Source organism: Peromyscus maniculatus, chromosome 15 (genome assembly GCF_049852395.1).
Source record: "Peromyscus maniculatus bairdii isolate BWxNUB_F1_BW_parent chromosome 15, HU_Pman_BW_mat_3.1, whole genome shotgun sequence".
Taxonomy (NCBI): domain Eukaryota; kingdom Metazoa; phylum Chordata; class Mammalia; order Rodentia; family Cricetidae; genus Peromyscus; species Peromyscus maniculatus.
Window position 1 is genome coordinate 79,241,510 of NC_134866.1, and position 27,404 is coordinate 79,268,913.

The 27,404-nt window shown below is 44.5% G+C and overlaps 2 protein-coding genes across 5 annotated transcripts in view; both read left to right on the forward strand.

The window, feature by feature from the left end:
• The window catches only part of LOC102916214 (sperm motility kinase 2B-like), a 28,001-nt gene extending 1,043 nt beyond the window's left edge, over positions 1 to 26,958 (forward strand). The window contains exons 1-5 of one of the 4 annotated variants that reach the window (XM_076552135.1): positions 106 to 241; positions 4,141 to 4,253; positions 15,464 to 15,581; positions 24,504 to 26,130; positions 26,583 to 26,958. In XM_076552135.1, coding sequence (XP_076408250.1) covers positions 24,529 to 26,085 — 1,557 coding nt within the window. In that variant the 5' untranslated portion in view covers positions 106 to 241; positions 4,141 to 4,253; positions 15,464 to 15,581; positions 24,504 to 24,528 and the 3' untranslated portion in view covers positions 26,086 to 26,130; positions 26,583 to 26,958. Of the gene's footprint in view, positions 1 to 105; positions 242 to 4,140; positions 4,254 to 15,463; positions 15,582 to 20,223; positions 20,699 to 24,503; positions 26,131 to 26,582 lie in introns of those variants that run through there. The other 3 variants (XM_076552136.1, XM_076552137.1, XM_042261699.2) reach the window with 3 other exon arrangements.
• Positions 112 to 3,638, forward strand: LOC102912463 (rho GTPase-activating protein 11A). The gene is given in 2 exon segments (XM_076552133.1): positions 112 to 1,438; positions 1,441 to 3,638. Coding segments are annotated over 2 exon segments (2,877 nt in total). The 3' UTR covers positions 2,991 to 3,638.
• Positions 26,959 to 27,404: the final 446 nt, after the last annotated feature.

Sequence of the window (27,404 nt, forward strand, 5' to 3'; positions counted from 1 at the left end):
AAGGCAGCGGAGCCGAGCTCAAGCCTGAAGGTGTTTGGAAATTGGAAGACTTGGTGGCAAACGAAAGTCAGGACCCGGGGTCGGCCTCGGCGAGTGGGAGACGTGTTCGGGATGTGGGATCAGAGGTTGGTCAGATTGGCCCTGCTGCAGCAGCTTCGGGCTGTCTATGGCATTAAAGTCAAGGGTGGCCGCGGCCAGTGTGATCGCAGGAGACACGAAACTGCAGCTACGGAAATAAGGGGTAAGATATTTGGAGTTCCTTTTAATTCATTGCCTCATTCAGTTGTTCCAGAATATGGACACATTCCAAGCTTTCTTGTTGATGCATGCACATCTTTGGAAGAGCATATTCATACAGAAGGGCTTTTTAGGAAGTCAGGATCTGTTATCCGTCTAAAGGCACTAAAGAGTAAACTGGACCATGGTGAAGCCTGCCTGTCTTCTGCACTTCCCTGTGATGTTGCAGGTCTGCTTAAGCAGTTCTTCCGGGAACTGCCAGAGCCTGTGCTCCCGGCTGATCTGCATGAAGCTCTGTTCAAAGCACAACAGTTAGGGGCAGAGGAGAAGAATCAAGCTACATTGTTGCTGTCCTGTCTGGTGGCCAATCCTACAGCTGATATATTAAGATACTTCTTTAACTTTCTCAAGAATGTTTCTCTTAGGGCGAGTGAGAATAAAATGGACAGCAGCAATCTTGCAGTAATATTTGCACCGAATCTTCTTCAGACAAGTGAAGGCCATGAGAAGATGTCTGCTAACACGGAGAAAAAGCTACGATTGCAGGCAGCAGTAGTACAGACTCTTATTGATTGTGCATCAGATATTGGACGTGTGCCAGATTTTATTCTGGAAAAGATACCAGCCATGTTAGGTATTGATGGTCTCTGTACTACTCCATCCCTGGAAGGCTTTGAAGAAGGAGAATATGAAACTCCTGGTGAATGTAAGAGAAAAAGAAGACAAAGTGTTGGAGATTTTGTTAATGGAGCACTAAATAGACTTAAATCTAGCAGAACACCTTCTGTTACACCTCAACAAGATAGAGCTGCCCAGGCCTCTGTATCACCATTGATTCTCACACCAAGTGTTAAGCGAAAACTGCCAGGAGAGTCTTCTCATGCCTTCTCAAGTAAGAAAAGGAAGTCCATCAAACACAACTTGAACTTTGAGCTGTTGCCAAGTCATCTCTTCAGCAGCAATTCTACACCAGTATCAGTTCACTTTGATACGAGCCCAGACGGGTCGTCGCAGAGTTCACTCTCTCCCATCGCCATGAGTGGAAACCACTTGATCAGTACAGACCTAAGGCGAAGTAAAAGAATTGGGAGCAAAAAAGTTTACAGGGTAGAGTCAGGAAAAGCAGGCTGTTTCTCTCCTAAAGTCAGTCGTAAAGAAAAGGTCCGAAGATCTCTTCGCCTGAAATTTAGCCTGGGAAAAAACAGAGACTCGATGCAGAAAAGACGAGGAAATCTGAGGAACACTTACTAACTCCAGATGGACTGGATGGAGCAGGTTCCAGGATGTCTTGGACAGAACCCAGCAATTCAAGTTTTCAAGACATGGGTGCAAGCGGAGCTTCTCCAGTAATGAGCAATCTTGAGGTGAAGAGCTTTTCTTTGGAGCCCGACAATACTGTTGACAACTCACCACTTGTGTCCTGTGAACTCAGACCTTCCACCTTGCACAGTCAACCTGACAGCAGTGTGCTGGGGAGTTCCCTTAGTGGAGATGAAAGTAACCTGACCTCCGAGACCTTGCTAAAGATTCAGAAAGCGTTTTCCGAGGCTGGGAGTGATCTTCATACACTGATACATCGTGGGCAGTCCTCAGTCACAGACACAGGGGAAGAAAGTGAAGCCAGCGATGCGACTGTGAGAGAACCAAAGGGAGATGATGGGGACTGCATTGGGGAAGATGGGGACTGTGTTCCAGAAAGAGATTCCTCATCGTGTCCAAGTCCAACATTGGGCAGAGAAGCAAGCGTAGAATCTTACTCACCTCAGATGAAGGGGGGACATGAAGAAGACATCCAGTCAGAAGTGCCAAAAGCTGACTTGATCCTGCAAGAATTCCCCAGTCAGGAGCAAACGAAGGGACCACAGTCCCCAAGGAACCAACTAAATGCTCAGCCAGCGGGGAATGAGGCCGTGGTGGAGCAGAACTCCATGGCGTGTGAAGCCGCTGGGGAAGATGAGGCTCACTCTTCTTTAGAGCAGAGTGCATGCAGTGTGCTAGTCCCTTCAAAACCTCAGCCCCAGAGACTGGCTAAGCAGCAGTCACCAGTGGGAAAATGCGATAATGCGGTTCCTGGAGGTTTACAAATGACGGAGCATGGCAAGGTTTCTGATCACATACAGTGGTTTAATAAACTTTCTCTAAATGAAGCAAACAGAACGAAAGTGAAGTCACCTCTGAAATTTCAGCGTACTCCTGTCCGTCAGTCTGTCAGAAGAATTAATTCTTTGTTGGAGTATGGCAGGCAGCCTGTGAGGCAGAAGTTGGCATTCTTTGGTGATGCAGCTTCTCCTCTGGTAAAATCAGTGAGCTGTGATGGTGCTCTTCCCTCATGTGTAGAAAGTACATCGAAAGATTCCTCTGTTTCATGTGCTAAATTAGGTCCCGAAGCACAGAAGTCTACGTCATGTGATAAGTCAAATGATGCAGTTTCAAAATCAAGCGTTGAATTAACTTCTAAATCTTTCTCAAAAGTTAAGAGACATCCAGATCCTGTGCATGCTTCTCTTGGAACTACTAGATTTTGTAAACAGGAGAGCAAATCTGATGGCCAAATTAAGTTTCCCTTGGATGATCTCACTAATCATGATAGATTAAAATTTGCTGTAAATAATAATACAGCCTTTCCTCCCGGAATAAAAAACAGAGTTCTTAGGAAACCATCAGAAAAAGAAAGGGTCTGGTACAAGGGTTCTCCCAAAAATCCTATTGGAAAGACTCAACTCCTACCAACGAGTAAGCCTGTAGACTTGTAAATGACAAATGTCTTACTTGGCATCAGTGTTTATAAAGTTAGCAGTTGGTGGGATGGTTTGCAGGGTAATTGTGTGCTAGTGTGTAGCTAAGGATGCTTGTTAAGCAGCTTTTCTCTGAAGCAGTCTCACTGCTGGCTGGAAGAATTTGGATTTTCATACTTGCACGTAGAGCTGTTTTGTTTTTCTTTATTACTGAAGCATTTAAACTTCATTGTGATTTCTTGAAGCAAAGGTTATAATTAACTTTTAAAAAAAAAACTGTTGGCTAGATTTATTTAAAAGAGGGACAGGTTTTTGGTTTGTATGCCTGATAGGAAGTTGTGCTTGGTTTTGGTCATTCCTCCAAGTCCATTACAAATCTACCACATTAAGGGAATGGTTTGCCCTGCCAATCTTATGTCTTGAGTTATATTCGTGTCTGTTGTCTTGACCTAACTCCTCAGAAGTCTGCTAGTACTTATTCCTGTTTGGGGCAGAGGAAAATTTTTAATCAAGGTTTTTTTTTCTATGAAGGTGGTTGATTTTAGAATTTGAATTGCTAATGTACCTCTGTACATTTTACTTAGATAAATATCTGATAGTCTTATCATCTGCTTAAATCTTATTTATTTAGCATACACATTAAAAATAACTTCTGGAAAAAAAAAAAAAGTACTGAAGGCAGGAACTTAAACAGGGCAGGAACCTGGAGGCAGGAGCTGATGCAGAGACCATGGATTGGTGCTGCTTACTGCCTTGCTCCCCATGGCTTGCTCAGCCTGCTTTCTTATAGAACCCAGGACCACCAGCCCAGGAAGGGAACCACCCACAGTGGGCTGGGCCCTTCCCCATTGATCACTAATTGAGATAAGGCCTTCCAGCTGGATCTCATGGAGGCATTTCCTCAACTGAGGCTCCTTCCTCTCTGATGACTCTAGCCTGTATCCGGCTGACATAACAGTAGTCACTCCACGTGCCAGGTCATACACAGATAGAGATTAAAGGACAACTTGTGGGAATTGGTTCTTTCCAATTCAATTTCCACCATGTGGTTCCAGGGATCCACCGAGGGCACTGTGTTGGTGGCAGGTACCTTGATGCACTGAGACATCTCGTTGGTCCAGCCTCTTCTTTCTTTCTTGTTTGTATTTTCTTTTGTTTTCTGACACAGGATCTGGTGGTAGACCTTTAATGGGAACAGTGAGAAAATATCTGAGGCACTAAAAATCAAATCCCACAATCAGGGAAGTGACCAGTGGATGCTTGAAGTTACTGCTTCAGCAGGTGAGTCACGACCTCAGGGGATAACAGTGGGAGGGATTTTATTTGAATACTTTAGGATATAGTTAATGTTGTGTGCTACTGTAAGACATTTCTGTAACACGAATCTAATTGGTCTTAATAATAAAAAACCAGGAGCCAGATATGAGGTAAATGCTGAAAGATCAGAGACAAAGAGCAGCCAGCCACAGACACCTCTTACCTCGGCAACTCCTCAGCCGAAAAGGGCCAAGCTCCTGTCTCTGCCCACCTTATATTCCTCTCTCTGTCTAGCCATATCACTTCCTGTTTCCTCCTGCCATGTGCTTGGATTAAGGTTGTGTGCCACCACTGCCTGGCCTCTGTGGTTAACTAGTGGCTAGCTCTGCCCTCTGATCTCCAGGCAAGCTTTATTTGTTAGAGCACAATCCAAATATCATCACATTTTTCCTTTGAAGCTGGTAGTTTCCCCAGCTCTCTCTGGTATCTCCATCTTCTTCTAGATGGGAATTTAATTGGTCATTTATCATCTTACTTGTTTCTCACATATTTTTAAGGATTTATTAATTTCTGGATTTCTTTCCAGCTTTTTAATTGTGTGTATGTGTGTGTGTGTGTGATTTTATTCTTTAAATGAGATTGACCCTGTAAGTAAATTTGTTGCAACTCTGTGGGTTGGGTCCCAAGTTTTAGCACCAACATGTGAATTTTGCAACTCTGGGGAAAGGTGTTCTGACTACCTGGGGGAGTCAGGCAACACCTTGAGCTGTTTAGGACAGCTCTGGTGGTTGGAGCTGCAAAGAGACACCCCAACCCTGGAGGGCAAGGTATCCCAGATACCTCGAGCTGCTCAGAGAAGCTCTGCCCTTAAGGTGTCCCAGACACCTGGAGCTGCTTAGGACAGCTCTGACAGCTGGAGCTTCTCAGAGCATTTCTGCTCTGGAGGTGTCCCAGGCACCTAGAGCTATTTAGCACAGCTCTGACGGCTGGAGCTGCAAAGAAGCAGCCCAACCCTGGAGGGCAAGTTTTTCTGACTTTTCAGAAAATCAGGCCTGGAACTGCTTCAGCAGTGAAGGGTTATCCTGACTGTTTGGGAAAGTCAGGGTATACCTGGTGTGATGGGGGATGGTCTCCCCACAGGATATACCAATCCTGATCCTCTCTTGGAGAGCCACTACCACTGAGTTTTGCTTAGCCCCCACTTAAGGGGGCTTCCTAGCAGAGCTCTGCTTCTCTTGTGTAAGAAATTGCAAAAATGTAGCAATCTCCTCCGGCTCAGGAGAAAAATGTTACTTTTTCAGCTCTTTCAGCTCCTCCTTGATTTGTCCACTGAGGGACGTCTCATCAAGGGTCTTCTCTATGCCAGTGAATAAAGGTCTCACCCAAAACTCTTTTAAGAAAGATTTTTTGGGAAGGATGAGCCCAGGAAAATAGCTGCCTCTATCAGGGTAGAGAGAACACCTCTTTTTCTAATTGATCAGGCAGGGTGGTTTACATAGGATGTCTTGGGGTGGACTCAACCAGAGGTTAACTTGGGGTCCAGGGTTCTACTGTCCTGATTTGTGATTGGTTGGTTTCACAAGTCAGTTGGCCAGGGGCGAGATGGCTCTGATCTGACTGAGCCAAACTGTGTCTTTTTCTGCCCTGATCTGAGCCACCTTTCCCTAGTTCTGGGCTCCAGGGTCAGAGTGGGTTTCTTTAGCCAGCCCTTTTTCCCTACAGAACTCAGGATCTTGAATATGCTAGAAAAGTACTCCCCCACTGAGAAACGTCCCCCAGCCTTTTATTTATTTATTTCTTAGATGGTTGCTCAGGCTGGCTTTGAAATTGTCTTGCACCCCAAAAAGACCTTGAAATTGGTATCCTTCTGCATCAGCTTTCTGAGTAGCTGACATTATAGTGTGTACCACCACACTTGGCTTCAGATTTTATATATATTTAACTCTTGTTTGTTTTTTAGACAGTGTCTCACACTGTAGACCTGACTGGCCTTAAGTTAGTAAGGATTCCTCAAAGGAATAGAACTGATAGAATGAATTCACACACACACACACACACAGACACACACACACAGACACACACACACACACACACACACACACACACACGGGATTTATTAAAGTGACTTACAAGTTTTGTCGGTGTAATCAAAAAATGGCTGTCTTCCAATGGAAAAACAAAGAATCTGGTAACTGTTCAGTTCACAAGACTGGATGTCTCAGTAGATTCATTTGGGTGCTGAAATTCCAGAGAATTCCTAGAGATGTGCTAGTCTTCAGCCTACATTGATTCTTGACCAAGTAGGTTCTAAAACAACAAAGGCATGCCTCAGGAACAGGGTGGATGAACTATCCATGAGAGTGAAGGCAGGCAGACAAAAGGAGAATTCCTTCTTCTTTTATGTGGGCTGCCACCAGAAAGTGTGGCCCAGATTTAGGATGAGTCTTCTGACCTCAAATGATCTGGATTTATGGTGGACCTTCCCACCTCCAATGATCCAATCAAGAAGATCTCTCTTAGGCACACCCAGCTGAGTGGGTTTTAATTTACTCCAGATGTGGTCAAGTTGATAACCAAAATAAGCCATCAGGAAACTTGAACTTGATATGGACCTTGGGCTTCTCTTGAATCCCTGATCTTCCTGTCTCCCTCCAAAGTGCATGCACAGGAATGTACCACACTCATCTCTTAATAACATTTTTAGATTGAGGTAATTTAACTTCCTACAATTCTTTCTTGTTTCCTGACATATATATCACCCAACTCCAATATTGGATCAGAAGGAACATCTTTCACACCAGCCCAGTACCCTGGGTCCACCTGAGCCATATCCAACATCAGGCTCAATCCAACCCACACATCCTTTCTTTTGCCCTACATGCTCTATTTATATCAGACACAGAACTATCAAAAGAAGTCTCATCACAAAAATATGAACACTGTGAAAGATCAAGACAGTAGTCCCCTCCCTGCAAATCTACTGGTCCTGTAGAATGTTTCTCAACAAGATTGACCTGGATGAATCCCAGGACACAGAAGTTAAAAGAACAACCATGTACTTCACCCAAGAAGTTTATGGAGAATGTAAAGAGTTTTAAAGATGACACAAAGAAACAGCTCCATGAAAATAAGGAGAAAGAGCTTAAGACGGAATGCTTGACTGCTCCCTAAGAACACACAAACCTAAGGCTAACATATGTGATGAGGACAGTCCAAGACTTGAGAAGGGAATTCAGTCAGAAGATAGAAACACTGAGCAAGACTCAGTGAACTGAAGATGGAGTTCAAAAACCTGAAAACTAAACTAGAACTCTCAAAGGAAAGCCTGAGAGTAGAGTGAGAGAGCAGAAGATAGAACAGCAAGACTCAAAGACAATGGAAAGCTATAGACCAAATAAGCAAGGACGATCCAAATTACATACACACACACACACACACACACACACACACACACACACACACACACACACATACACGCACGCACACGAGGAAACTAACATACAGGAAATGTGGGACACCAAGAGAAGACCCAACTTTTAAATTTTATGAATAGGTGAGGGAGAAGAATCCCAGGTCAATGGCATTGACCAGCTCTCCAACAAGATCATAGAAGAAAACTTACCCAAACTAAGGAAAGATACAACAATACAAAAGATACAAGAAGCACAGAGAACACCAAATGGATAGAAACAGAAAAGAAACTCTTTGTGGAATATTATAATTAAAATATTAAGTATACATAGCCAGGTGGTGGTGGTGCATGCCTTTAATCCCAGCATTAAGGAGGCAGAGACAGGAGGATATCTGTGAGTTTGAGGCAAGCCTGGTCTACAAAGTGAGTTGCAGGACTTCCAGAGCTGTTACATAGAGAAACCCTGTCTTGAAAAACAAAACAAACAAACAAAAATGTTAAATATACGGGAAAAAAGAGAGTAGATATTGAAAGTATCAGGAGTAAAAACACAAGTCACATATGAAGAAAGACCCACCAGAATAACAGATGATTTCTCAGTGGAAACTTTGAATACCAGAAGAGCCTGGAGCAATGCATCCCAAGTCCTCAAAGAACCACAACATCCAACGTAGACTAATATACTGAGCAAAACTATCTGCCATAGTTGAGTAGGAAAAAATTTTCCATGGTATAAACAGCCTAAAAAATTATATCCAACAAACTAAAACTAAATTAAAAAAGGAGGCAATATTTCAGGCTGAAGAGAGGGATCAACACAACTAAGAGAATGCAGAAACTTGAAGATATAATTACCAAAATACAAAGTACCAGTGAGAACACCAACAACACCAGAAATCAACAAAATGACTGTAGTCAACATTTCAATAAGAACTTCAGATATTAATGGCCCCAATTCTCCAATCAAATGATGCAGGCTGGCTGAGTGGATCAAATAAATAAATAAATAAATAATATTCTGAAGGCAGTGGTGGAGCACGATTTTAATTCCAGCACCCAGGAGTCAGAGGCAGACAGATTCCTGTGAGTTCAAGACCAGCCTGGTCTACAGAGCTAGTTCCAGGACAAACAAATCTGGTACACAGAGAAACTCTGTCTCAAAAAACAAAGATGATGATGATGATGATGATGATGATAATAATAATAAATTCATCTACCTGTTGTCCATGAGTAGCACATCTTAGCTTTAAAGATAGGCACCTATTTTGAGTAAAAGGATGGATAATAGCACCCCTATTAAATGAAAACTCATGAGGCCTCAACCCTATACAAAGAACTACAGGAAACTAAGGGATGCTGATAATAAGAAAAAGAGTCTTGCCGGGCGGTGGTGGTGCACGCCTTTAATCCCAGCACTCAGGAGGCAGAGGCAGGCGGATCTCTGTGAGTTCGAGGCCAGCCTGGGCTACCAAGTGAGTTCCAGGAAAAGTGCAAAGCTACACAGAGAAACCCTGTCTCGAAAAAAAAAAAAAAAAAAAAAGAAAAGAAAAGAAAAAGAGTCTTCCCCAGGGAAGACACACCAATTGGTTATCTAATACCAATTAACATCTGAGACAATGTCTGTGGCTCCTGTTCAACCAAGGGCCATGTAGATTCCCAGGGTCTGGACTGCCACCTGGGGCTATGCTGGTGTCTGAGGACTGAGCTCTCACCAGGAACATGCAGTCTGGGTGGCCTGTGCTGCCACCATGAATGCCACCATGGTGACATCCAGACCCAGGTTGCTGCTGAGAACCATGTCTGGGTCCATGGTCCTACTGCAACCAGGATCTGTGTTGAAGTCTGTGGCCCATATTGTTACTGAGGGCCATGTGAAGGCCCAAAGTCAGGTCAGCTACCTGAGTCCATGTCAGTGGCCAAGGGACATGCTTCAGCCAGGGCCAAGCAGATTAGAGTGGCCTGCACTGCTATCTGATATCATGGTGATATCTGGGCCAGGACTGCAGCAGCTGGGGGCCATGATTGGGTCCATGGCCCCCTCTGCAGCCAAGGTCAGTGTTGATATAGGAGGTTCCTGTAACCATCGAGGGCCACATGGATGCCCAACACCTGGGGCCAAATTAGTGTCTGAGGACCACACTGTCCCAGGGGCCGTGCTGATCTGAGTGGCCTGTGTTTCCATCCAGAGCCAGGATCTGTTCCACGCCCAATCCACTGGGGAGGACCATGTCTGTGGTCCATGTTGCCTCATGGAGCAATGGAAACCATGCACGATGGAATCAGAGGCCCATTCTGAGCTGGCCTTGCCCTTCCCTGTCCTTGGGATATCTGGTACTGTGCCTCACTGGATGCTGCAGCAAGAGAACTGGCCTTGACCCTCATGGGACAGCTGGCCTCCCAAACTCTGGAGAGATGGCCCCATGCCTCACCCAAGACAGAGGAGATCTGACCCTGACGGCATGGGCACAGGGGAGATGGCTCTGCTCCTCACCTGAGGGGGTCGGCCACAGTGCCCTGGACTGACCATCTGAACTACCACCCAGGCTCACCTAGGGCTGGCCCACCCTGACATCTACCCCCATCTAGGACCTGCTGGAGCTTGTGAAGGGACTGGTCCTGGGGAACAATAACCTCAGGATCTCCATGACTCACGGTGGCTGCAGGATATCCAAGAGAACTTTTAGGTGAGGATCCAGTGATGATGGTGTGCCAGAAACCAGAGCCTTGAACCAGACTCATAACAATGAACGTTTGCAAATAAAGCTGTTTAGACAAAAGGGTAGACTTGTCACACCAGGGCTCCCAATGCCGCCAGGACTAATGAAGAGGGGCTGGAGAGGTGGGAAAGATGGAGGAACTGAGAGGGTTTTGTTGTTGTGAGGTATTTTTTCTGTTCTTTTGTTTTGGTTTTTATTTTCTGTTCGTGTTTCTTTGGTTTGGTTTGGTTTATGTTGCATATTATTTGTTTAACTAGTTAAAGATATGATGCACTTGTTTAACTATGTAAAGATGTGTTGATTTGTTTAATTATGTACAGATGTGTTGCTATTTTACCTTGCCTGCCTAAGGCATCTGACTGGTCCAATAAAAAGCTGAACAGCCAATAGTGAGGGAGGAGGAATAGGTGGAGCTTCTGGGCAGTAAGTAGCAGGAGGAATTTAAGCTCCAGGAAAGAAAGAAAAGAAGACAACAGGGAGACATTAGGGGCCACACAGACAGACTGACACAGAAGAAGCAGAAAGGTAGAACACACAGAATTAAAGAAAGGCAAAAAGCCCCAGGAAGAACATAGATGAATAGGAACAGGTTAAATTAAGTTAAAAGAGCTAGTGGGATAAGCCTAAGCTAAGGCCGAGCATTCATAATTAATAAGTCTGTGTCTTTATTTGGGAGCTGGTTGGTGGCCCAAAGAAAATTCCAGCTACAAGTTTGGTTTGTTTTTTTTGTTTTTTTTTTTTTTTTTCATTTGGGAGGCCACTGCTGGGAGGCTGGATAGGGAGGGACTGGGAGGTGTGCAAAATTGGGGTGGATGATGTGAATTTCCAAAAGATTCAATAAAGAAATTGTGTTTTAAGCCGGGCGGTGGTGGCGCACGCCTTTAATCCCAGCACTTGGGAGGCAGAGGCAGGCGGATCTCTGTGAGTTCGAGGCCAGCCTGGGCTACCAAGTGAGTTCCAGGAAAGGCGCAAAGCTACACAAAGAAACCCTGTCTCGAAAAACCAAAAAAAAAAAAAAATAAAAAAATAAAAAATAAAAAAAAGAAATTGTGTTTTAAAAAATGAAAGAAAAAGGACATACAGAGCAAAGCATCCTTGAGCATACAGCAGCTGCTGAACACCAGAGCTATGCTCTAACAACAACAAAATTTAATGATCAAATATTTACAATGGTATAAAAACTTAGAACTAAACTCAATGAGAGGTAAGTCAAGTCTAGGGGCTGAAAAGACAGCTCAGCAATCAAGAGCTCTGGTTTGCAGAGGACCCAGTGAAGTTCCCAGCACCACAATGGGCTGCACACCACAGTCTGGAACCAAATCTCCAAAGGATCTGACATTCCCTTCTGACCTCTGAGGGTACCCACACATACATGCCCATGAACACACACACACACACACACACACACACACACACACACACCACATAAAATGAAATAAATATTTTTTTAAAATAAATCATTATAAAGGCAAAGCGTATACAAAAATAAACATTGCTTAGAACATTGGTTCTCAACCTTCCTAAGGCTGCAACCCTTTACAGTTCCTCATGTTGTGGTGACCCCCTCAACCATAAAATTATTGTTGTTGCTACTTCAGAAGGGCAATTTTGCTACTGTTATGAATTGTAATATAAATATCTGATATTTCTGCTGGTTTTATGTGACCCTTGTGAAAGGGCCATTGTACTCCCCAAAAGGGTCACAACCCACATGTTGAGAACCCCTGGAGTAAACGAAGGACAGCTAAGTAGACACATCTGTGCCCAGGTAGACTGTCGCTCTTATTCTAGGTAAGGTGGAATTCTGGAAGGTTTTAAGAAGGCATTGAGGTGGCCCGTGTAAGAATGGCCTCCATAGGCCCTACAGCTGGATGCTTAGTCACCAAGGAGTGCAACTCTTTGACATGATTAGAAGGATTAGGAGGTGTGGCCTTGCTGGAGGAAGTGTGTCTCTGGGGTCAGGCTTTGAGGTTTCAGCCCTCTCTGCCTATGGGTCAGGATGTAGCTCTCAGCCACTGCTCCAGTGCCTACCTGCATGCCACCATGCTGCCTGCCATGATGATAATGGACTAAACCTCTGAACCTGTAAGCAAGCTCCCAGTTAAATTCTTTTATAAGAGTTCCCTTAGCCATGGTAGCTCTCCATAGCAACAAACAGTGACGGAGACAGGCATGTTCTGCGTGGCTTTTAGAATTACTCTGACAAGCCTTGTGAAGAACGGAGGAGAAGAGAATAGTGAAGGCTATCATAAGTACAGTAGGTATCTCAAATAAAACTGGGAAACAGCCCAACACTCAGGAGGCAGATCTCTGTGAGTTCGTGGCCAGCCTGGTCTACAGAGTGAGTTCCAGGACAGCCAGGGCTGTTACACAGAGAAACCCTGACTCAAAAAAAACCTAAACATATAAAACCTGGGAAACAGATCTAACCCTGAAGCTCCATTTCCTGCCCCCTCCAGACAGCCCAACCCTGGTCTAGTCATTCCTCTCTGTCATTCAGAGCCAGGTCAGAAAAACAGAACACACAGCAAGCTGTTCAATTGAAGGAGCTTTTATTAACTCTACAAAGTATGGGGCTTCATGATAGCACTTCCAAACATGCATCTGCTAGACTTGGATCATGGCAATGGTTACAAAAGTGTGTGTGTGTGTGTGTGTGTGTGTGTGTGTGTGTGTGTGTGTGTGTACCATGGCCTGCTTGTGAAGGTCAGAGGACAACTTGTGGGAGTCTGTTCTCTTTCCAATATGTGGTCTTGGGGATTAAACTCAGGCTATCAAGCTTGCTGGTGTTGTCTGCAATTCAGGTGGCATCTTCTTGTCATTGTTCCATATCCTCTCTGGAGACCTTGGGAGTCATTGCTAGGAGGTGGGAGTCCACAATACCATTTCAAAATACTTTTCACAGTATTTACATTCTATTGGGTACTAGAAGTAAGTCAGAGATGATTTGAAGTATATATTATGGGTATATGTGTGTAAGTTGTATGAAAATACTACATCATTGGATATAATGCATGTGAGCATCCATATTCATGGGCTTTGGTATCCTGGAGGAGGAGTCTGGAAACATTCCCGGGGGATACTGAGACAGCAGTTCTAAAATACAAAGAAGGAATATGAATGTGAGATACGAACTTCAGTGAGTAGTCAGGTGAGAACATTGGCTCATTAACGGTAATGAATGTACCACACCAGTGCCGAGGTGCTAATAACAGAGAGAAATGGCAGGAAGGAATGGAGGGGAGTTGAGAGAGTGGGTGGGAATATAGTGGGAAATCTCCACTTTGCATCCTTTCTCTGTAACCCTAAAGTAAAGTCTATTGTTCTAACATACGTAGACACACAAAATGGGCAATGGTTGAGGATTATGACATTCAACTAACAATAACTGGCTATCCCAGCACTTAGGAGGCTAAGGAAGGGGGATTTGGAGTCTGAGAACAGCCTGAGCTACATGAAACCTCATCTCAGAAAATGAATAAACACGTAAGTGGCTAATAAAACAAAAAATCTTGAATGTTATTAATAATGAATGACTAAAAATATAAATGGCAGTGAAGAGCTAGGTATCCTTTTAGCTTTGAAAGGTATTTTAATTACAATATGGGGTGGGGCTATAGCTCAGTTGTGTAGTACATGCCAAGCACATGTGATCTCTCCAGGACCGCAAAAAGAAATAAGGCACAGTGAGACCAGATTCTGTATACACTAGTAGTGGAAATAAAGCCATACTTATCCTGAGCTGAATGTGGTGACTCACACCTGTAATCCCAGTACTTGGGAGGCTGAGGCAGGAGGATTGCCATGGGCTTGTAGAGACTAACCTGAGCTACAGAGTGAGACTCTGTCTTACAAAAACAAAACAAAGAAAAGGGAACCACTCTGGAAAGCAGCAGTCTGGCATGAACCTTGATGTGTTTATTTCTTTTGGTGTATTTTTTCTCTTCTAGAGATCCACACTGGAAAGGTGTGTATATGTCTGTGTATCTTTGTGTGATACTGAAAAATTAATACAACAAATAGGTGAATTATCGCATGTTCACATGACATATTATACAAACTATAAGGTTATATTTTTGAAGAAAATTTAATGAGAAAATACTCAACTTATATTTAAATTTTTTTTGCATGTTTATGTGTGGTATGCATGTATATTTGCCTGTTCACATGTGTGTAGGCACACGGGTGTATGTAGAGGTCTACATGTATGCATGTGTACACATGTGTGTGTGTGAAGGCCAGAGGTGAGCACTAAGTACTTTCTTCAATCACTTTCAATCTATAGGCTGAAGCAGGATGTCTCACTTGAACCGAGATCTTGCTAAGTCAGCTAATCTAGGTACCCAGATTGCTGTGGGGATCCCTGTCCACACCTCCTATTGGCTGGGATTACGAGTGGGCCACACCTACCCAGAATTGACATAGTTTCTGGGAATTCAAACTCCATTTCTCACATTTTCCTCATGTTTACATGGCAAGCACTTTCCCAGCTGATCCACCGACCAACCCTTCCAATGTAGTTTTTTTGTTGTTTGTTTTTGCTTTGTTATTGTTGGTGGTGGTTGTTTTTGAGACAGGGTCTTACTATGTAGCTTTGGCTGTCATGGAACTTACTCACTATATAGACCAGGCTGGCATCAAACTCACAGAGATCCACCTGCCTCTGCCTCAAGAGTACTGGGATTAAAGGTATGTACCAAAATGTCCAGCTTAAGTGTAGATTTTTTAATTGGGAATACTCTTTTATCAACTTTGGATATGTTCAAAATGAAGATAATGCAACTGAATGGAATTTATTTCATCAAAACTTCATAGGGTGGTGGGGGAAATTTTCCCGTGCCTCTACAATCCAATACTATGCCCTCCATATAACAAAGACACTCTGTTCTTCTGAAAGTCCTAATCATAAGAACTCAGAGTCATTTCTTACCAGTCCTCTAGGTCTCTGTAGGATCCAGTGGAACAGGCAACAACAATCTCTCCTTGTCTCTTTCCTCTGCTACTTTAAGCTAACAGGAAGAAAGCATTTGATCTACAGGAAGCAGTCCTTAGATGAAGTGATTCTCTTGTATCTTAATGTGCTCCTCCAATTTCTTTTCCCTCAGATATAATCCCCGTTCTTCATCTTTCTGTGCCACTTGTCATAAAGAGGCATTCCAGAGGGCAGGACACAGGCCTGAAGCCACCATGAGTTCCTCCATGAAAGCCATCCTCCTCACAGTGGTGAGTTCTGTGGTACCCATTTTAATGCAACTGTGCTGAGGGGCTCGGAGATGAAAATAGGATGAGATGCCTGCCTCATGTTCCATTATGACCTTGAAAACTTGGCTGTATGAATAAGAAAAGTCCTTAGTCCCACTTTCAAGGGATGCAAGTGTCCACTTCTACCAGGTGGTCAAGCTAAAAGGATGAAGAAACTTGAGGCAGCACATTCTGTAAATGTTCATTAGCTAACAAGTGAAAGGAAAACCCCGTGCCAGAAGGGCCTTTCAGTACTGCAGATTAGTAGATCCAAGAGTCCACGTGCTGTTCTCTGCCTGCTGCCCGCAGATCAGGATGTAAGCTCTTAGCTACTGCTCCAGCACCCTTCTACCTGCTGCCACCATGCTCCCCATCAAGATAGTCATGGACTAAACCTCTGAAACTGTAAACAAACTCCCAACTAAATGCTTCCTTTCATTTAAAAAGAAGAAGAGGAGGCCACATACCCCTGAAGGTACCTGTATGAAACCTGCATCTTAAAAGGTCTTATAATTAAAAAAAAAAAGCCCAGAGCCAGATATTGAAGTGAAAGCTGGAAGATCAGAGAAGCAGAACGAACACAGCCAACCTCACCTCACCAATCCCTTAGCCGATCCTGTTTCCACAAATCCTCAGACTGAAAGCCTCTGCGTCCTCACCCCTGAGGGTCTCAGTTGAACTGCTGCTTAGTTCCTGTCTCCTCATGTTTTATATACTGTTCTCCACCCAGCCATGTCATTTCCTGGGATTAAAGGCGTGTGTGCTTTCCAGGCAAAGGCATGAGATCTCAAGTGCTAAGATTAAAGGCATGTGCCACCACTGCCTGACTTTGTTCCCAGTGTGGCCTTGAACTCACAGAGATCCAGACAGATCTCTGCTTTCCTACTGATAGGATTAAGGGTGTGTGCCACCACTGTCTGGTCTCTATGTCTAATCTAGTGGCTGGCTCTGTCCTCTGATCCCCGGGTAAGTTTATTAGGGTACATAATATATCACCATATTTAGGGTACACAATATCTCACCAAACATACGTACAATACCTTAAACAAGAGCAGAACCATATATATATATATGTATATATATATATATTTATATATATACATATATATACACACACACATATATATATATACAAAAATAACCTTAAGTTTGCAGCAGTATACAAAAATTCATACTAATATAAAATATTTGAGACTAGTGGTTGTTCAAAAATAGACTCAACAACCCACCCTTTTATCCCATCATTTTTATAACTTCCCTTTTCCCCTTCAGAACGAGATCCCTGAATCAAATCTCCTAGGTTCAGCTTTTTTCCTGAACATGACCAATAACAACTTATAACCAACTCCCCTAAACAATGACAAACATCCATAACCCACAGAATAATAAACAACCACCCACCCCACCTCTTGGGAATGTGGGCATCATGTTCTCTAGACAGCTTCCTGTTGTCTGGGGGTAATGGGAACTTTAGGGGACCCTGAGAAAATTGAGATACTGGTCAAGTCCTAAGAGAGCTAGCTGTATTATTTGTTGTTTAGTCTCTGTGTGATGGGAAAGTGTAGAGCTCATTTGAAGTCTTGGCTGAATAGCCTGTGAGACTGGACCATCTCAGCTAATAACTTTGAAGTTGTTCTAGATGCAGAATTTTGAGGAAACTGCAACAGAGGCATTCTGAGAAGCTGGATCACTTGGGCTACTTGTCTTCATTGATGATTGGTCCTTTTTTTTCTTTCTGAAAACACATACTTTTAAAGTTAATATATATATGCATTAACACAATTGTGGAATGAACAGTATGCACAACTCAGTTAAAATGATTTTTTGTTCTATGTTTGAGCAGGTAAACACATTTGTCAATGTTAAAGTCCATCTGGACTGTATAACCAAACCTCCCTCCATGCCATATGAAAGGATGGCATGTAATAATGATGATGATAATAATAATAATAATAATAATAATAATAATAATAATAAGTCATGAGGACGGTAGGCAATAAGAGTTACATGGCTCACCCAGTCTCAGAGCTGTGCCCTAGGAGAGGGGTCAGCACACATGTCCCCTGTCCTCTAGTCTTCCTTGGCTCCTTTCTTCAGGTCGGTAGCCAAGATTTTCAGGAGGTCTCCTCCAATCAAAGCTGATCTTTATTAATTTTGAAGAGAACCATAACTTTTTGTTTTCATTGGAAACAAAGTCATAACCTCTCTCCAAACACAACATATTTTCTGAATTCCATTTTGAAGTTAAGACATTATTAAAAATATGTAGGCTGGTTTAATTTAGCAGTTTCCATAATCTAATGCCTATTGATTTTTGTACATTAGCATTTAAAAAATTCAAATTCAACCAAGCACCATACAGGATCCAGACCCCCTGTGTATTTCCCATCTTTATGTGGCTTATTGCTTTTATATTACTTTATTCTCTCCTTAAAGACTTTATTATTTCTAAATGCTTTTTTTCCATGACTGCCTATACCCATTTTGTTTTCTTTCTTCTGCATCTAAGCATATTTTAAAATATACTGTACCTTGAGAGGTCTTCTGTGTCTGGACCTGGCTTTACTAGGTGCCTGCAGCGTTCTCTGACTGTGTGAGACAAATCTTAAACTGCCATGTCAGCCCCTGTGCAGCTCAGATTGGTGCATGGCATGGCGCTGGCAGCTGGCTCCAGCCCACAGGAGGCACTGGTGTTCAGGAATGGTACAGCACCCTGGGTCCTGTGACCTGACTGTGGCTCACAGTCGATTTCGCGATTTCGTCTGTGTCAGCACAGTGGCCCTGTTCCTTCTGGTCACAGTGTGCACAGAGCACCTGGTCCTCACACATGCCTGCTCCATCTTTGGACCTTTGCTCACCAAAGTGAGCCTTGCACTCGCCATGGACTTAGGTCATGTTTTCTATACATCCTGCCAACCTCTGTCTGTTGAGAGAGAGAGAGAGAGAGAGAGAGAGAGAGAGAGAGAGAGAGAGAGAGAGAGAGAGAGGAGACAGAGACACAGAGAGACAGAGTGTGAGCGAGCATGCACTCATCACCAAGGAGGCATTTGCTGTGACCTCCATTAACCTTACAGCCTTTGTCTCTTATTTCCTGATTATCGTCTTTTGATCTCAGTTGACTTTTTAGTGAAGAAATGCTTGAGTGTCCCTCTCTTCTCTGCGTGATTCTAGTTTTTTTCTGTGTCACCATGGAGATTACGCTGAAAATACTAAACACCCCACCATTCCTCTGTGAACTCAGGCCTCTTACTAACAGACAGAACGCTGTTCTCACAACCCTGCCCGGCCGCTCCAGAGACTGGTGTCACAAGAGACATCTCTGTGCACTTGAGTCTCGTCACTGCTGTTTGGGGGCTTGTGACATGATGTCCCTCACAGTTTGGAGGAAACAGAGTTCATCCTTTCTGACCGTGGGTGGAGTTGCCTCTACGGAAGTTCTTTATTTCTTCTTGAGGTTCTGAATTCCTGGGTCATCTCATCTGAAATCCCTTCACTCAGTGTTCATCCCTGGGAGCTTCTTAATGTCTTCCTCATTTCTTTCTTTCTTCTTTTTTTTTCTTTTTCTTTTTCTTTTTCTTTCTTTTTTTTTTTGTTGGTTTTTTCAAGACAGGGTTTCTCTGTGTAGCTTTGTGCCTTTCCTGGAACTCACTTGGTAGCCCAGGCTGGCCTCGAACTCACAGAGATCCGCCTGCCTCTGCCTCCCGAGTGCTGGGATTAAAGGTGTGCGCCACCACCGCCCGGTGTCTTCCTCATTTCTAGAGGAATGTTTTACTAGAGAATCATAGTTCATACAGTGTGCTTGCTTTCATTTCATTTTGCATAAATTGACCCATTTTCTTCTGACCTCTCAGTGTGTGTGTGTGTGTGTGTGTGTGTGTGTGTGTGTGTGTGTAACATGCTGTATGTATATTGACATGCATTTGTCCTACCACGTGTGTGGAGATTAGAGGACACTTTTGCTGCCGGTCCTTACCTTCCCGCTTGTTTGAAGCAAGGGCTGTGACTTGATAGCACATATGCCGGGTTACCTGGCCCCCAAGCCCCCAGGCATTTTCCTATCTCCATTGCCTTTCCTGCTTCTAGGGAGTTCTGACATTACAGGTGTGTGCTGCTGCGTCCAGCCTTCACATGAACTCTGGGAATTCACACTGAGGTCCTCACACTCTGCAGGGCAAATGTTCTAACCACTCACCTATCTCCAAGGCCCCCACCCAGGGTTTTTTTTTTTTTTAATGAGAATCCAATGGCCTTGGAAAGTATGAGAAAGGTATCTTCCTGACAGCCTCACTGTGATAATAAATATGCTCTATTATATTTATTATATATATATATGAACGGAACATTTTTTTCTGTAAGTTAAGCTGTAGCATCATCTTGGGCCCACCGGTCGGAATTCAAAGAACAGGTGCCGTGGCGGGTGCAGATATGAGGATGGCAAAGCAGGAGGCACAGCAGACATTCAAACCAGAAGCCTGAGCACATCCTCCAGGCTCTGATTTCTAAACACCTAATGCCAGTCTCCGAGGCCCATCTGAGCCAGAGCCTTGGCGGCCCGCCCAGCCGTGTCAGGGGAGGTCCTGCTATGACCTCACGAGGGGCGATTGTGAGCGGCCCGGCCTGGATTTCTGTGGGTGTGTGGAGAGGAGGTGTGTGATTTTACTGTTATCCATCGAGGCCGTGTGCGAATTTTCCATTTGATTGTTTGGTTTGTGTGTGTGCTTGTGTTTGTATGTGCCTGTGTGTCTAGATGTGTGTTGGTAGATTTGCTTATATGTGTGGCTTGTGCTTGTGTGCTTGTGTTTGTATATGTATGTGTGTCTAGATGTGTGTGGCTTGTGTGTCTGTGTGCGTGGTATGTGTATCTTTTTGCATTTAAGTTCACTTGTGTGTAAGTACCTGTTTGAATGTGCACCTGTGTGTTTTTTTGTGTTTGGGTAGGCATACCTGTGGGTGAGTGTGAGTGCACGTGTGTGTGTGTGTGTGTGTGTGTGTGTGTGTGTGTGTGTGTGTCCTATAGGGGCACTGTGTGGGTAGGTGTGGGAACACCTGTGTGTGGGAAAGTGTTGACTCTAGGAGTCAACTTGACCATTGTACCTAAGGTAGGTCATCTATCTTGTTTTTTGAGACAGTCTCTCTCACTGAACTGGAGCTGGTCAAGTGTTCCCAGGGATCTGCTGCGCCAACTCTGCAATCTGAGATTAAAAAAGCACTTAACTAAAGCTTACCTCTACGTACTATATTATAGGATCTTAGCAGGTGTTTGTGGACTAGAAACTAAATCTTTTTTTTTTTTTTTTTTTTTTTTTTGGTTTTTCGAGACAGCGTTTCTCTGTGTAGCTTTTCGCCTTTCCTGGAACTCACTTGGTAGCCCAGGCTGGCCTTGAACTCACAAAGATCCACCTGGCTCTGCCTCCCAAGTACTGGGATTAAAGGCGTGCACCACCAACGCCTGGCTAAAAAATTTTTTTAACAATTTTTTTAACTGATTTTTTTTATACTAGGTTTCTAGAGATGGAATGAGGCCCTCCCGTTTTGCATGGGCAGCAATTTAACTACTAACCTATCTCCCCAGCCTGTGGCTATTTGAGGTGTTTTGGGTTTGGGTTTTTTTTTTTTTTCTTGAGAGACAGGGTTTCTTTGTGTAGCCCTGGCTGTCCTGGACCTTTCTCTGTAGACCAGGCTAGCCTCAAACCCTGAGATCCACCTGCCTCTGCCTCTGGAGTTCTGGGACTAAAGGTATGTGTCACTATAGCTCGGTGTTTGAGTTTTACTTTTGATGTTTTGGGTTTTCTGGCTTCTTGGTTTGGGCTGGTTTCAGGTTTGTTAGATTTTGTTTGAAATTTTCTTTGTTTTTTTTTTTATTATTATTTTTACATTTTGGGGGATTTTTTTTTATTATTTTTACATTTTGTGTCACCTTTGGTTTTCTGATTTTGTTTTGCTTTTCTAGGTTTTCTTATTGTATTTTTGCTTTGTTTGGGGTTTTAGATTTTTTGATTATTTGTGTTTTTTAAAGATACAGCATTTTTGAGAATTTCATATGTTCATAGAATATATTTTGATCATATTCACTACCCATTCTTCCCCAACTTCTCCTAGATCTCCCCTATGTCTACTCTCCCCACCTCCAATTCCTCTCTCTCTCTCAATAGGCAATTGATCCCAATTTGTGCTCATAAGTTCATGGGTGTGGGGACATCCATTGCAGTGTGGGTGGCCTAGCAGGGGCCACGTTCTTGAGGAGAAATGACTCTCCCTTCCCCAGAAACCATCAGCTGCCAGTGGCTCCTATGGGTAGTCATGCTGGACGGCTTCCTGCTCGGTTTGGGGCAGGTCTTGTGTAGGCAGCCACAGCCGCAGTCAGCTCGTGAGTGCAGCGGTCCTGTCATGCCAAGAAGATGATAATTTGCTCCGGTCCCTCCCACCCTCTGGGTCTTACAACCTCTCTGCCCCCTTCTCCATGATGGTCCCTGAGCCTTAGAGGAGGAAGGGTGTGATGTGGACATCCCGTTGGTGTCTGAGCATTGACACTCTCCATTCTTTGACAAGTTGTAAATTTCTATGTAAACATTTGCACAAATTAATTTCTCTGATGAGATCTGAGAGTTGTGCTAATAAATCCAAAGATTTGATGCAAGGATCCACATATGAATGGGAACGTGAGAACATGCTATGCTTGCCTTTCTGGGTCCGGGTCACCTCACTTAGTGTAATGTTTCCCAGTTCCATCCATTTACTTAGAAATTTCATAATGTCAGTTTTCTTTGTAGCTGCATAAAATTCCATTTTGTATGGGTACCACATTTTCATTAGCCCTTCGTCAGCTGATGGATGTCTAGGCTGTTTACATATCCCAGCTATTGTGAATAGAGCAGCACTGAACGTGGGTGAGCAAGTGTCTCTCAGCAGGAAATAGAGTCCCTTGAGTATATACCCAGGAGTGGTATAGCTGGACCACATGATAGAACTATTGCTAGTTTTCTGAGGAACAGCCACACTGATTTCTACAGTGGCTGCACCAGTTTGAACTCCCATCTACAGTGCATGAGGGTCTCCATCCCCCACATCCACACCAGCATCCACAGTGCATGAGGGTCTCCATCCCCCACATCCACACCAGCATCCACAGTGCATGAGAGTCTCCATGCCCCACACCCACACCAGCATCCACAGTGCATGAGGGTCTCCATCCCCCACACCCACACCAGCATCCACAGTGCATAAGGGTCTCCATCCCCCACATCCACACCAGCATCCATAGTACATGAGGGTTTTCATCCCCCACACCCACACCAGCATCCAGAGTGCATGAGGATTTTCATCCCCCACACCCACACCAGCATCCACAGTGGATGAGGGTCTCCATCCCCCACACCAGCATCTAGAGTGCATGAGGGTTTGCATCCCCACACACACCAGCATCCACAGTGGATGAGGGTCTCCATCCCCCACACCCACACCAGCATCCAGAGTGCATGAGGGTTTTCATCCCCCACACCCACACCAGCATCCAGAGTGCATGAGGGTTTTCATCCCCCCCCCACACACACCAGCATCCACAGTGCATGAGGGTTTGCATCCCCCACACCCACAGCAGCATCCACAGTGCATGAGGGTCTCCATCCCCCACATCCACACCAGCATCCACAGTGCATGAGGGTCTCCATCCCCCACATCCACACCAGCATCCAGAGTGCATGAGGGTCTCCATCCCCCCCCCACACACACCAGCATCCAGAGTGCATGAGGATTTTCATCCCCCACACCCACACCAGCATCCAGAGTGCATGAGAGTTTCCATCATCCACATCTACATCAGCATTTGTTGCCTTTTGTTAGTCTTTGCCATTCAGAATGAAGTAAGACTGTAGCTAGAGTTTTCCTGCCTTGCCCACAGTCAGGACAAATCTCTCTCACCCGCCAGTCCCACAGCCGCTCAGACCCAACCAAGTAAACACAGAGACTTATATTGCTTACAAACTGTATGGCCGTGGCAGGCTTCTTGCTAACTGTTCTTATAGCTTAAATTAATCCATTTCCATAAATCTATACCTTGCCACATGGCTGGTGGCTTACCGGCGTCTTCACATGCTGCTGGTCATGGCTGCAGCTGGCAGTGTCTCTCTGCCTCAGCCTTCCGCTTCCCAGAATTCTCCTCTCTCCTTGTCCCACCTACTTCCTGCCTGGCCACTGGTCAATCAGTGTTTTATTTATTGACCAATCAGAGCAATTTGACATATAGACCATCCCACAGCATAAGACAAAAATCTCAAAGTTTTAATTTGAATTTCCCTGATGGCCAAGGATGGTGAATATTAATATACACTAACACACACACACACACACACACACACACACACACACACACACACACAATCCATTTGTGTGTCTTCTGAGAAATCCCTTTTCAGTTCCCTATCCCAATTATTCATTGGGTTGTTTCTTAGTGTTATTTATTTATTTACTTATTTATTTATTTTTAGTTATTTGTATATTCTAGAAGCTTTTGTGGGCTTTGTTATATTTTGTTTTGATTTCTAGGTTTTTAGTTTTTAATGTATTTTGTTTGTTTGGAGTTTGGTTTGTTTTTCTTTAATTTTTTTATTGCTTGGATTTGCTAATTTTTTTCATTTCTGCATCCTTTCTATATTTCTTTGTATGTTTTTTCTTCTTAAGTAATTAGTGGTCTTTATTCTCAATGTTGCTGAGCTGGGGTCCTCCTTCCTAGTGACCTACAACTAGTTTTTTAATTTGGATTTTCTTGGCTTTGTGTGTGGTTTTGGTTTTCTTGGTTTTTGTTGTAGTTGTTAGTTGTTTGATAGGATTTTAGGTTTTCTATTCTTTTTTTTCCATTATTTTCATTTTCAATTTCTTCTTTCTTTCTCCTTTTTTTCTTTCTCTTAGGTAGCATTTATGTTTGTTACCAATAATGTTCTCCTGTTGTGAAAAGGAGTGTGCAGAACTTGTAGATAATTGTACAGAGTTCGTGGAGGATTATGCAGGGCTCAGATCTAACTCCAGCCTCCTGGATCCAGAGAGCTTCTACTCGCAGTATGTGGTCTTGAAGACCATTGGCAGTGGAGCCTTTGCCAAAGTAAAACTGGCCCACCACCGCCTCACAGGCACCCCAGTGGCTGTCAAAGTACTTCAGAAGAGGAAGATGTGGTGCTTTGCAGTCATGAATGAGGTAAATATTATGAAGCTGATGAACCACCCCAACATCATCTCCCTTCTCCAAGTGATTGAGGCTGACAAGAGAACGTACCTCATCATGGAGCTGTTTGAGGGAAAAGAACTTTATAAGTACGTCCAAAAGGCTGGCCACCTGCAGGAGGACCATGCCCGGGGGATCTTCAGGCAAATCCTAAGTGCTGTGAGTTACTGCCATAAGCAGGGAGTAATTCATCGGGACCTGAAACCAGACAACATCATGGTAGATGGGAACGGAAAAGTCAAAATCATTGACTTTGGCCTTGGCACCCAACTCAAGCCTGGGCAAAATGTTGGATTTTTCATTGGGCCTTATGCCTTTTGTGCTCCGGAACTCTTACTTGAACTTTGTCATGGGCCCAAGGCCGACATATGGGCCTTGGGCGTGGTCCTATATTTCATGGTGGTCGGAAAACTCCCATTTTGCGCTGTCATCTCGCCAGAGCTCAAAATGCAGATTGTGAAAGGGAATTATACCGTCCCCTTGGGCCTGTCAAAAGAACTCCAGGACCTGCTCAGCCTCTTAATGAGAGTCAACCCCAAGCGTAGGCCAACAGCAGATGAAGTGATGACACACTCCTGGCTTAGGAAAGACACGGAGGCTTCACCGAATGACTGTGAAGAAATGGTCCCCAGCTTGCCCGACCCTGCAATTGTGAAAGCCATGGAACGGATTGGGTTCCAAGCCCAGGACATCAAAGACTCATTATGTCACAGGAAATTCGACCAGACCATGGCGTCCTATTGCTTACTGCAAAGGCAGGCTCTCCAGGGGCCTAGCTGCACAACCTCAGCTCAACCCGTGAACCCGGGGTTGGCGCCATTCCCTTCCCTAGAGGACCTTATTGCTTTCCCTCTACCACTCAGGAGGAGGAGCAGTGAGCCCACCCTTGGCATTTTGCTCAGAGGATCACCCACTAGTGGTCAGTTGTCTGCCTATGGCCAGCAGGCAGGTCAAAGAGGAGACAGAAGGGCCACAGAGTACGCCATTCCTCTCCACACGCCACTCCAGAGGACACTCACTTTGGACCAAGACCACCAACGCTCCAAGAGTGCCCCCTGCATTTACTCAAGGAGTACCAGCAGTGATAACACAGAAGATGACTTATGCCCCCACAGCGCCTCAGCAAAGGGCAAGTCCACCCGAAGCTGGGGCCAGCCTCGAGGCTTGAGGGCATGGACAAGGGGGATAGAAGATGCCATGATGAGACTGTGCTGCTGTTGTCCATCAAGGAAATCTCACCAGGGGCAGAACAGAGTCTCCCCTCAGAAATGAGGCACAAGGAGGGTGTCTGGAGAACAAGCAGCAGGCGTGGCCCAGGTATCTTTCTGTATTTGAATGAGTGTTTTACTCATGTCTGTGTCAATGGACAGATCACAACCATGTGTATTTATAGGATACAATGTATTGGGAAGCTAGATCTAGATACCATGGGAAGGTTCAATGGAAACTATCAACATATCTAGCATCCCAGAAGACAAATCTCATTGTATCCTGCACATGGGAAATCTAAAACTGTTGGACTAGAAGTCAACAGCAGAAGCGTGTTAAGAGAAGGGAGTGGGGGAAGGAAAAGAGGAGGTGCGGAGGGAGGAGAAAAGTGGTATGGGGTGGGAGCTAGGTGATGAGGGACAGAGGTGAGTGGGAGCAGAGGTCTAGACAGGAGGAAGCAGCCTGGAGAGCAGGGCAGAGCAGGGTGACCACGGTTGGGAAGACGCCCTGTATAGCTGCAGTCACAAGGTTCTCTCTCACGTGTGTTGTTGTATTCTAAGAGTTCTCCGGAGGATGCAGAAGGCCACCCACAGTTCTGCAGCCGTGGTGTTGGAGAGGACTCATGTATGGACCGAGACCTGCAGACGGAACCATGCAGAAAGCCCATGATGTCCTGTGTCCGTGCCCTGCTCAGGGCTCCAGCCAGGAGGAAGGGAGCAAATGATGGAATCCTGGGCCGCAGGAATTCTGCAAGGACCCTGCCCCTCAAGGCATCCATAGTCAGGGGGCAGGAGCTGAAAACGTGTCCAAAGTCTACCCAGGTCACGTGAGACCCCTCTTCTCCCGGCACTTCCCTGCCTCACTGTTAGCAGACATTAAAGTTCTTGAAGTGTTTGTCATGAATCTTAGAATAAAGTGATGTTTGTGAAAGATGACCATGGGGGTTTTCCTGCATCTTCCTTTCACAGGAGAATTGGCTCTGTGGTGCTCAAAAGCCCCAGGAAAGGTAACTTCACGCCCAACACCACCAAGTCATTAAAAGTGTCTTTGAAGGAACGAGCTCTAAGGTACCTGAAGGGGGAAAATGCAGAACCTGAGTGTGGACTTTGGGTCCTTCTGGATCCAGCAGCATTTTCAGAAGGACCAGTGAGAACACAGGGTGTCATCAGCTTGTCTCATTTCTACAGAGGCAAGCATGGTAGCCTGATGAATTCCTGTGGAGGTGGCATGGGTTGGATCCCAGAGTTGCTGAGAAGCCACTGGTCCATCCTGCTGTGTTCCTTAATTGCATCATACAAGATGTTCATTCTCCCTGTTGTGACATTTTCCCTTTTTAGATCTATGGGACAGGGCCACCCCTCTATGTCCTAGTCAGGCATGTG